General features: G+C 40.2%; 1 protein-coding gene across 2 annotated transcripts in view; it reads right to left on the bottom strand.

Annotated features, from left to right (window-relative positions):
- dnm1l (dynamin 1-like) overlaps positions 1-12362 on the bottom strand; it is a 75594-nt gene that overhangs the window by 5778 nt on the left and 57454 nt on the right. The window contains exons 14-18 of one of the 2 annotated variants that reach the window (XM_078568312.1): positions 8633-8689; positions 7991-8068; positions 6340-6519; positions 5357-5466; positions 3717-3876 (exon numbers count right to left, since the gene is read on the bottom strand). In XM_078568312.1, coding sequence (XP_078424438.1) covers positions 3717-3876; positions 5357-5466; positions 6340-6519; positions 7991-8068; positions 8633-8689 — 585 coding nt within the window. The remainder of the gene's footprint in view (positions 1-3716; positions 3877-5356; positions 5467-6339; positions 6520-7990; positions 8069-8632; positions 8690-12362) is intronic. The other variant, XM_078568313.1, reaches the window with a different exon arrangement.

Genomic DNA, 12362 nt, shown 5'->3' on the forward strand with positions numbered 1-12362 from the left:
TCAGTTCTTGTCCATGTTTGAAACAAGGATGTAATGAGGTCAGGAGCTGATTGTCCCTGGCGGAACCCAAACTGAGTGCCTGTGAGCAGGTTATTGCTAAGCAAGTGCTGCTTGATTGCATTGTTAATGACCCCCTTCCATCACATTACTGATGATCTGAGGTGGTAATTGGCCAGTTTGCATTTGTCCTGTTTTTTGTCAACAGGGCATTCCTGGGCAATTTTCCACATTGCCTGGTAAATGCCAGTGTTGTAGCTATATTGGAACAACTTGGCTAGGGATGTGGCAAATTTGGAGCACAAGTCTTCAACACCATTGCCGGAATATTTTCAACACCCACAGCCTTTGCAGTATCCAGTGCCTTCAGCTGTTTCTTACTATCACGTGGAGTGAATCCAATTGGCTGAAGACTGGCATCTGTGATGCTGACAACCTCAGCAGGAGGCCAAGATGGATCATCCACTCGGCACTTCTGGCTGAAGATTGTTGCAAATGCTTCAGCCTTGTCTTGTGCACTGATGTGCTGGCCTCCCCCATCATTGAGGATGGGGATATTTGTGAAGCCACCCCCTCCAGTGAGTTATTTAATTGTCCACCCCTATTCACGACTGACATGGCAAGACTGCAGAGCTTAGATCTGATCCGTTGGTTGTGGAATCATTTAGCTCTGTCTATCGCATGCTGCTTCCACTGTTTGGCGTTCAAGTTGTCCTGTGTTGTAGCTTCAGCAGGTTGACAACTCATTTTTAGGTATGCCTGGTGCTGCTCTGCATTGAACCAGGGTTGATCCCCTGGCTTGATGGTAATGTTACAGTGGGGGAAAAGCCAGGCCATGAGGTTACAGATTGTGGTTGTATATAATTCTGCTGCTGCTGGTGGCCCACAGAGCCTCATGGTTGCCCAGTCTTGAGTTGTTATATCTGTTTGAAATCTATCCCACTTAGCATGGTGGTAGAGCCACACAACATGATGGAGTGTATCCTCAATGTGAATACGAGATTTCCTCTCTACAAGGAGTGTAGTGGACACTCCTGCCAGTACTGTCATAGACAAATACATCTGCGGCAGGCTGACTGGTGAGGATGAGGTTGTATGGTTTTCCCTCTTGTTGGTTCCATTGTATGAGAAGGAACTGGCAACTAATATTAAGGGAAATCCAAAAGTCGTCTTTAGCCAAATAAATATTAAAAAGGTGCTGAAAGGATGAGTGGGGCTGATTTTGGACCTTAAAGGGGATTTATGCATGGAGTCAGGGGACACGGCTGAGGTACTAAATGAGTTCTTTGCATCTGTCTTTATCAAGGAAGATGATGTTGCCCACATCATAGCGAAAGAGGAGGTGGTTGAGGTGCTGGTTGATTAAAAACTGAAAGAGGAAGTATTCCATAGGCTGGTGGAACTTGAAAGTTGATATGTCACCAGGACCAGATGAGGTGCATCCAAGAATACTGAGGGAAGTGAGGGTGGAAATTGCTTAGGTACTGGTCTTAATAAAGGGGTGATGCCAGAGAACCGGAGAATTGTTAACATTATGTCCTTGTTCAAAAGAAGGTGCCAGGAAAAGTCCAGAAACTACTGGCCAATCAGTTTAATGTTGGTGGTGGGAAGCTTTTAGAAACAATAATGCAGAACAAATTAACAGTCATTGGGGCAAATGCAGATTAATTAAGGACAGCCAGAACAGATTTGTTAAGGGCAAATCATGTTTAACTAACTGGCTTCAGTTTTGTGGTGAAGAGGGTTGATGACGTAAAACGTTAGACATGGTGTACATGGACTTCCAGAAAGTGTTTGATAAAGTGCTGCACAACAGACTTGTAAGCAAAGTTAGAGCTTACGGGATAAGAGGAACAGTAGTACCTGGATACAATTTTGGCTAAGTGACAGGAAACAGAAAGTAGTAGTGAATGGCTGTTTCTCAGACTGGAGGAATGTATACAGTAGGGTTCCCCATGGGTCACCATTAGGTCATTTGCTTTTCTTAATATATATTAATAACTGCACTCGGATTTACATGGCATAATTTCAAACTTTGTGAATGACACAAAACTTGGAAGCATTGCGAACTGTGAGGAGGAGATGTGTCAAACTTTAAAAGGACATAGACAGGTTGGTGGAATGGGCGGACATGTGGCAGATGAAATTTAATTCCGAAAAGTGTGAAGTGATTCATTTTGATAGGAAGAATGAGGAGAGACATTATAAAATAAATGATACAATTCTAAAGCAGGTTAAGGCACAGAGGGAGCTGGAGGTATATGCATAGAAATCAATGCAAGTGGCAGGGCAGGTTGAGAAAGCTATGTTTTAGAATGATTATGATAGAGTTCAAAAGCAAAGAAGTTATGGTGAACCTTTATAAAACAGTAGTTCAGCCTCAACTGGAGTACTGGGCCGCAACTCTCAACTAGTGTCAGAAAGTGCTGGCTCACAGAAATTAGAAGAAACAAATACCTACTTACCTGGTCTTGAAAATTATGCTGCCACTTACGTTCACCGGAGCTGCTTGGGGCCTGCATCGCCCCCTTTTTTACAGCACTTGCATGGTGTGTGTGTGTGTGTGTGTGTGTATATATGTGGGTGGTGGTGGTGGTGGGGGGTCCCATGGGTCTGGGTCCTTACAATAGTTACTCAGAAATTAGAAGAGATTTTAATTCTTCTAACTTTTTCTGGGTAACTATTGGTATAACCCTGGTGGAACCCTCGAAGTTTGCGATTTAAACCGTATTTTCTGATGGTTCCTAGCGCAGTGCAATTGTCCAGAGGAAGTGTGCACTTCTGGGCAATTGCCGTGCAAACCCTTCCCCAGGAACTTCCCAGGGGGGTTCCCCAGCACATCTTTGGGGTGCCCCCCAAAATCCGACGCTGGGGAGCGTGTAAGTTACGGGCCATTGTGTCAAGTTCAGGGGACCACATGTTAGGAAAAATGTGAAGGCATTGGAAAGGGTGCAGAAAGGATTTACAAGAATGGTTCCAGGGATGAGGAACTTCAGCTATGTAGATAGACTGGAGAAGCTGAGGTTGTTCTCCCTGGAGAAGAGAAAATTAAGAGGAGATTTGATAGATGTGTTCAAAATCATGAGGGGTCTAAGCAGAGGAAGGATCCAGAACCAGAGGACGCCAATTTAAGATGATTGGCAAAAGAAGCAATGGCAATATGAAGAAAAGATTTTTACACGGTGAGTAGTTAGGGCCTGGAATGCACTGGCTGTAAGTATGGTGGAGGCAGATTCAACTGAGGCCTTCCAAAGAGAATTGGAAAATTATCTGAAGAGAAAAAAATTGCAGGGCTATGGGAAAATACAAAGAAGTGAGAATTGGCCAGTTGCACATGCAGGCCTGACATGGGCACAATGGACCAAATGGCCTTCTCCTGTGTTGTAACCTTTCTATGATTCTACGATGACAATGCAGTGCACTGAATAGTATGGTAGTGCAGTGCATTAAAGACTTGATCTGTTATTCCAGAGAAGTAAAATGTCGGTTCATGCACATGACTCCCTGGAGTGAGTCTCTGACTTCAGCCATGCCTATATGGAAAGGCACCATAGTCTTCATAGCACAAAAAAAACAATTTCCACAGGAACCTACAGACTGCCTGTTCATGCCAAGGATAATACATATTTCACTGTTAAGGAGAACAATTCTATGAACTTTAGTTATGAAAGACTCCATTTTGTGATATTTATAACAGTTTTTAAATTACACAAAAGTACCTTTAGCATGTCTGCAGCCTCCTTCCTGCGCTGGGCCATGTCCTCTGATTCAGTAAGGAGGTCTTCCAGCAGCATTGACTTGTAGAGTTGACCAACCAATTCACTTTGGAGATTGTCCTTCACATAATTGACTAGGAAATTCATCACAGCCTTTGGCACACTAAGAATAGCACAAGAACTTAGTCAAGATACTTATACTGATAGCCTTATCTTTGCTGACAAATTACATGGAAATATACACACAACTAAACAGGCACTCAGGTATTTCGACTTACATTAACTCAACTGAGTAATGCTCAATTATCTAGTAAAGTGAGAGATGGTCAGTTCTCTTAATATACATTTGAACACCACAAATCGATAGAGTTCAAAATTTTAAAGATAAAACAACTTCCAAAATGTTTATTTCCATACAACTGCTTGAGCTTTGATTTAGAAGTCACCTTACAGGGAACTAGAACGGTATCATAGTAGGAATGACTAGCTAAAAGCTGGTTTCTCTTTAAACTGTTGTTCATGTAATTGACTTTCCAGATTATTCATTTCTTTTGCTTGTTTGGGGTGGCAAGAGTCACTATTTAGAAACAAAGTTTCCTACTTCACTTACTCACATCAAGTATCCCAGGCCAATTTTAGCACAGCTACGTGCAGAGTAACTCCAATTAATTTGATGAGACCTCCATCCCATCTGTCAGGACTGCATTTTAGGTGACAGTGTCCAACTGACGCAACACTCTGTCCAATCTCAGTAATTCAGCCTCATGTCAATAATATTTAAGTCACTAGTAGCGCTATGTTTTGACAAATATTAGCAGGGGTAAAAAATAATAGACTGGTTTCAATGTTTCAACACAGGGCCACAGGGATAGCAATATTAATGAATGGAAACACTCCAAAGGGATTTATTAAGCCATGAACATTACAACTTAACAATCAAAACTGAATCTACACAGGGCTACCTGAAGCAGCTGTGTAAATAAGATAATTTACAAAATAAATTGGCTTGCACCAAGAACTAATCAGGGAGGAATAATTGAGTGATAATTAGTTACATACAATTATGTAATAAAACAATCTAACACCATATGTAAACTGTAGGACATTTGTAGATGGATTTAATATTTAAGAAAAGTCTCTTGATAGCTTAGTTGGTTATAGCAAACAAAAGCTAAGTTGCACAGATCAGGACGGTCCCGTGCTCACTGCGCCTATTTGCACTTAGATTAGCAGACAGATGCTATGATTTGTCTCGGCATCTCTGGATTCCTATTCCTGATCGTTAACCAGGAAACCTTGCTGAAGGTGTACAGGTTTGGATGTTATGTCATGACGCCCTCTCCAATGTGTCAGCCTGGCTAAATTTGTTTAAGCTCACGCACAAAGAATGGCCAACTAACAGAGGGACCGGAGGGTGATTATCAGTTATAGAACTATATCCAAAGCAAGGAATCAAAATCTTCAGCAAAGAATATTTATGTAAAGTTAGCTGTTATGGTAAATATAAAAGATTGCAAGATATTTACAGAAACAAAGAAAAAGTCATTTAAAAACATTTCACTACATTAAAGACATGCTGTAGGGAATTTCTGTGCTGTAAATCATGAATTGTGGACAAGAGCTCTTATTTATTAGAAATATACCTGTCCTGGATGTTTTTTCTCACAATCAGAAAATAGGACTTAATGAGTCGTTCGATGACTTCACAATCTCGCTGCTCCCGTGCTGAAAGTTTACGTGAGACAGGAACACGCTGTGAAAATGACATCCATTTTAATTATTGTGTGCTTTAAAAAACATGACACTCATTAAAGAAAATGAAAATAATTGCTTCCATTGTTTGCTTTACGTCACTATAGCATTCTGGAGCAAGTTTATTTCTAAATCTACTAACCGCTGGCACAAGGAAACAAAACAGAGAGAATTGATATATTTTGGTTCCGTCTCCCAATAAAATGCTAGGATTAATGATTCTGCCACTTATAGTCTTTTATGTGTCTGCCCCCTATCAATTTCCACAGGTAGCTTTTTTAAGCCTCCTAAAAGAAATATATCTCTGCCAAAATCAGTCATCTGAATTCTCTAGTGCCCTCCCACAGACAAGGGCTGATACAGAGTTCTGTCCAAGAAGAGATGATGAATGAAGGCAGGCAAGACTGAAAGATTTAAACAGAAAAATGTTGGCACTTTAGATATTAATGGGCATGGTGGTCTTGTGGCAGTCGGTAGTGTCCCTGCCTCTGAGCCAGAATCCCACTCCAGGACTTGACGGCCATGGAAGGTGCATTCATAACAAGACCAAACAGTTTGATTATCTACCTGTAAATCCTGCCTGTACACCTATGGCAGGCAGTAAGAGCAGGAGAAACTGCTGGTCAGCCACGCTTGATGCAGAGTGGCTCCCTTCAAGCTACAGCCTCTAGCTTCAGGCTAATGACATGTTCCAGGAAAGAAAACGAACTACTGAAAACAGATGTAAGCATGTGCTTTATCTGCCTCATGTGTCTCTGGATGCAGGAAGAATTCTAAGAACTTATCAGAGTGCCAAATTGCCACATCTTCATATATTAGAACTACCCCATTATCTAAGAAACAGAGAATGACTGGAAACTGAATTACAACCTACCACATCCAGGAAATTTACTGATGGTCCCCTATGTGGACTGCTAGGAGCAGGCTGCTTAGGTTTTTCTTCAGATGATCCTTCATCTGGCTTTAATGTAGATGCTTTCAACATTCCTCTCCAGGTTCCAGTCGTTGCTCCATCTGGATTCCCATTTTGTGCTTGAACTTCTTTACCTGAAACCTGGGCAGGGTAGGAGAGGTAACAGCAGCACTAATAAAGCTATTGCTCAATGTATTCAGGCTCTTTAACTTCAATCCCTTAAACAACTATTGAGTGCTTCTGAAAGCTTACCAGCAGTATACGCTGTGCAATTGCACATACACATGCATACAAGCGAGGGGTGGAACACTCGAACCACACGTTTGAGATGCTTGAGAAATAAATACTAGCTCCTCTAACACCAACACAATTTGTCCTACTGTCAAATGTCAGTGTTAATTGACATGCATCATATGAACACACGAAATAGGAGCAGAAGGAAGCCATTCAGCCCTCGAGCCTGCTGAGTCTTTCAATAAAATCATAGCTGATCTGCTTGCGTTTCAAATTCCACATTCCCAGCTACCCCCAATAACCTTTGATTCCCTTGCCTAACAAGAATCTACCTCCGCCTTAAAAATATTCACTAACCCCACCACCTTCGGAGGCAGAGAGTTCCAGTTGCACAACCCTCAGAGAAAATACACCTAGTACTCTGTACCAAATTAAAGTCCTTGGTCAGCTTTCAAATTGGTGTGTACTATATCTTATACTAAATTCCATTTTAAAATGTATTCTCCAATAGATTTCACTATTATCACAGAAGTGGGATGCTGTGACTTCGTTCATCATTTCTGTAGATGGTTACGAAATGAATTACAAAAAGGGAGCTCATTACATATCAGTGTGACACCAAACAGCAACCTCCTTTTTCCAATCTCCCTGTTTAGGCTTTTCTTTAATAGTGCTGCCTTTTAAGTGGTAAGAGTAATACTTTGTTTCTATAATTGCTGACAGTAAATTTGACAAGACACCACATTTTCCTACATATGAAATCCAGAGATATTAGCTAAGAAATGCACGCATTAGCAGCAGCGAATGTCTAGTGAATATAAAACTTAATCCTGTTTTAAAATCATCCAGGTTATAAGGCTGTTGCAATAGGTTCACATAAACCAAGTTTGCTTGTGCTGCTGCTGCCTACATCAATGCATACACTGAAGCTTCCTTTTATCCTGCAAAAACACGGCAGATACAGGTGAAGATGGTCAATCATCCTGTTATCTCAGTCCATTCATCACAGCTGTCAAATATTTCTTAAATGATTTGTCTTTTCTATCCTACCCATTATCAATGCTGCTTATACTGTATGTGAACAAGGATTGCCTGACATCAGTATCCTAAGTGACTGAATGTATGCCCCCTTCAACTTCTATAGTTTAATTTGGAGTAGGACTCAGGGTTTCCTTTTTCCTACGTTTGCTACATTATACATGTGTACCAGGTCACTGATCCGTAACCTTCTTTCACAAAACTGTCAAGACATGAGAGTACATCTAAGTACTTGAAAGTGGGAAAGGATTTTCAGGACATGAAGGACAAATTAGAGGTGCTATCCGTTTATAATAAAACACGAAGCCACAATAAAGCATGTCACAGATAGATGACCAACCTTTCCCTCAAACTCAGCAGAAGCAACAGCAGAAGTCTCCTGGGGAGGAGCAGACATAGCGCTGGGAGCTTTAGAAGACTGCAGCAAGTAAAGAAAAGCGAGAAAAGAAAAATGATGAAAGGTGAGTAAGTAAAATAACTACACTTTTAAAGCAAAGGTATAGCTGTAAATAAAACTTTTATACCTGGTTCATAAAGTATTATTGATAATCTTTCTAGTCCATCCCCTTTTCAGAAATATTATGGATAAACATTAAACTATCTTACTAGGCAAATGCTCTAACATCAACTACACTGGTCAATAGTTGGCAAGAGATTCAATATTTTCAGCCAAACAAGGATCCTTTAAAAATCTCATCTATTGCTATAAAAACCCACCAAAAGAAAACAATTTCTTTCCTTTGCTGCCTGCACAATTTTCTCCCAGCATTCACGTCAGGTCTCTGACTAGTTTCAGTAGGTGCCAACAAATAGGCTTGATTGGGGGGACTGAATTGCCTTCTGTTTTTTCTGTCATGTCTATTTGCTACCTGCCCATTTTCCATGCAGAGTAGAGTTTACACCTGTGTTTTATTAACCCATGACACAGAACATTATGCAATAATACAATAGGCTACTGACTTTAATTTCCCTCACATCTCACCTTATCTCGAGACAGAGCAGAGGGTGGTTCCCTTGCTAAACGGTTACGCCTTTGTTCCTGAGAAAATAGAAACCATCACATTATGTAAATAGAAAAGTCAGAATTTAAAAAAAATTAAACTTGTTGATTTATGAAAAATAATCCCTACATTTTTGCACCCCATAGGGAAATCCATCAACTACCGAAGACAGGGAAGTGAACGACATACTTGCAGATCTCTTTCAGAGCTGCGGGAAGATAGCTTCTAGCCTGTGCATGAGAGTAGCCTAGGAAAAACTCCTCCACAATTTTCCCTTGCCCAGTGGGTAAGCATTTGGCCTTCTTTCAGTGTCTCCCCAGTCCTGAAATCAGGAACTCCAATGTCCTAAAGTAATGCTCCAACACACTGCCCATTGCAGCTAGAAATATATTTGAATCTCAATCTGGTTGTCAACAGAGTAAACAGGCTTACTGGTAACATCTTGCTGGTGTCACTGTATAATGGTCACCATTCAGCATGTGAAATAAGTAACTCACCTCCTGATGGAATATTCCCCACTTGCCTGGATGAGTGCAACTCCCGCAACACTCAAGAAGCTAGACACCATCCAGGAAAAAGCAGCCCGCTTGATTGGCACCACATCCACAAACATTCACTCCCTCCACCACCGATGCACAGTAGTGTGTACCATCTACAAGATGCACTGCAGGAATTCACCAAGGCTCCTTAGAGAGTACCTTCCAAACCCACAACCACTACCATCTAGAAGGACAAGGGTAGCAGATAGATGGGGACACAACCACCTGGAAGTTCCCCTCCAAGTCACTCACCATCCCGACTTGGAAATATATCGCCGTTCCTTCACTGTCGCTGGGTCAAAATCCTGGAACTCCCTCCCTAACAGCACTGTGGATGTACCTACACCAGATGGACTGCAGCAGTTCAAGAAGGCACCTCACCACCAAGGGAAACTAAGGATTGGCAATAAATGCTGGCCCAGCCTGTGAAGCTCACATTCCATGAATGAATAAAATAAAAAGAAAAAAATTTCTTCTGTTCAATTTTGCTTAAACTTATCTAATTTGTCTTTGACTGTCACTTTTTCTCTATCATTGTTGTGGAAGAGTAGAAGTTGAAGAGTAGAAACTTCAGCCTGACATTTCTGATCTTTTTTTAAAGCCAGTCTTTCAGGTCAGTTTCACCAACAGTTGCCGTGCTGCTGCTATCTGACCTTCAGGCAGCTTCGTGGTTCTGATATTTTTTTTAAAAGCCTGCCAGAAAAACATGAAGCTGCCTGAAGGTCAGCAGCAGCAATTCCTATTCACAGCAATTGTCACAAGAGTGTTCTTGGCTGAATATCTGGTCAAAAAATGATGAGTGAAATCTCTGGAATCATTTTAGAGCCAAGTGGACGCTGGTATGAGGGGAAACTTTCAAGGTTTAGCACCACAAAATTAAATACTGTTTCACTTCTGAAAATTATCTTTTGAATTTACACCAGCCTATAAATAACAGTCTAAATTTTCATTATGTCCTAAAGTAGGCACAATTTTGATGACATGCTGTGTTGATGTACCAGAGGCTTGAGAATCTTCGGCCTCATCAAAACTAATGTAAGAAACTAAAAACCAAGAGTGATGCAAGACAGGGTGTTGGCTCACTATCACCCATTTCATTACTCTTGCGAAGTCTGGGAATGAAATCCCTATTTGTCACTAAGAGATTGCTTAAAGAAAGGTTTTACAGATACCTGCTCCCCCCTAGGTTCACCCCATATGCACCATCCTATTTAAAATCTAGCAGATGGTGGTCATACTGTGGGACTAAAATTTCTTTGGGGGGAGGATTCCTAATCATCCATTGTAACTTTGGCAAAAAAAAAATCCATCAAAACCACAGAGAAACAGTATAAAGGGCTTTTACCATAAAGGGCCTTATGAAATGATTTCTCTCAGGATATTGCTGTCACACTTCTTTATTTGCTGTTAGAGTTTCTTATTTGTTAATTACATTTTTTCACTTAATTTGCCTGTTTCTCTCACACCTCAAACAACAATTAGATTTTTACAAAAATGCTATTTACACATTTATTTAGTGCAAATGTAATGCAACATCATATGGGACCTGTGGGGATAGGCTGTAAATTCAGTGTACAACACAATTTGTATCTCGAGGAAGGGATAACAATTCAGTGCTCGAGTTAAGGCCATACTGAATTTTGTACCATCTATCAGTCTTCTTTGAAAAGTTCAAATCAACAATTCAATCTACATTTTTCCTGAGCTGCTGGTAGATTGACAAATCCTGTGGATAGTGTCATTAGCATAAAAGGGGTAAATGCCATTTATGGTATATTACAGATAAGTCAGAATGGTACAGCTGTATTAGCTGGAGAGTTGAATTGTTTTTTTTTTAAAAGAAGTGATTTCTTTGTAGCCACTTTTCTATAATCAGTTGATTGCTTTGTGATTAACTATCCTTAGAGAATCAGCATTGAACCTCCAATTTCACCACTGCTACAGTCAGACAAAACCTACGTTTATACCACATGTCACACTATGACCCAAATCCTTTACAGCTAATTAAGAACTTTTGAGCTGTAGTCACCGGTATATTGTAGGCAATGTTATCAAATGGCAGAGCAGGCTCGATGCTCAAATGGCATACTCCTGCTCCTAATAAGTATGGTTGTATGTCACTTTGGATGGATGAAATAAGCTAGGCTAAATAGTCTTTGTCATCCATAATTATCTTGTGAACAGAGAGTAAAATCAATGCTGGAGTTCTGCTTATTTTGTTGCTAATGAAAGTTTACTGTGAGCAGGCTTTATGGGGTGAAATTGCCAGAATAGGAGACATAATGGGCTCAGTAAGTCAGTAACCTGTTTTACACTACAGATGATTCTCAAGAGTCTTTTTCATTGACTTCAATTTTGTCCTTTTGTCTACTTACCATTACCCCACTCCACCTTGATGCTTTTATGAGTTTTTTGAGATATTGAAATATCATATTGCATAGTTGTTCTGAATGATGCAGTTGGTAAAGCGCAGTTATTTAAAATTTCCAAGGGGAAACTTTAAACAACTGTCATAACCTATCATTTTAAGTGTTATGTTTGAGATGCGACTCTAAATTCAGGAATCAGACCATCAGTTCTTGAGGTTTTACATTAAATTAATTGAAACATTTTATTTAATTTACACAGGTTAAAAAGTATATATACACATGGCTACAAATTACTATCATAACTTTTAACAAATTCCCAAACTAATCTCCATTAAGGCAACAGCAACCCATAGACTTAACCAAACATCAGGCAAAGCACTTTCACCGTACGAATTCAAAATGAAGTTATTTTCACTGTGGAGCCAGTTGGAGGCTTGCAGCTGCCTTTTGATCTCTGCCCTGCACACACAAAACTGAAATTATACCTCCCACCACTGATTGAATTCAAATTCTCATTGTTAAAAGGTAAAGTTCAAAGAGGCTGGTGAGACAATGTAACCCCATTCATTGTACCAATTTTATTAGTAATATAAACATATTGCTTGGTAGCTGCTAGAAAAGCATCAAGTTTTCACCCCACTTCTTGAATGCTCTATTCAAAAAATGCAAACGCATGCTCTTTCTCTTACATATCAAAACTAGTACATATCAAAGCACCCAGACTAGCTGGCTTTAATCCAATTAAGACACACCCACAGACTAAACGTCTATTTTATAAGAAAAATATTTTCCAAAATATTATA

Source organism: Cetorhinus maximus, chromosome 22 (assembly GCF_964194155.1).
Source record: "Cetorhinus maximus chromosome 22, sCetMax3.hap1.1, whole genome shotgun sequence".
In the NCBI taxonomy this organism is placed as follows: domain Eukaryota; kingdom Metazoa; phylum Chordata; class Chondrichthyes; order Lamniformes; family Cetorhinidae; genus Cetorhinus; species Cetorhinus maximus.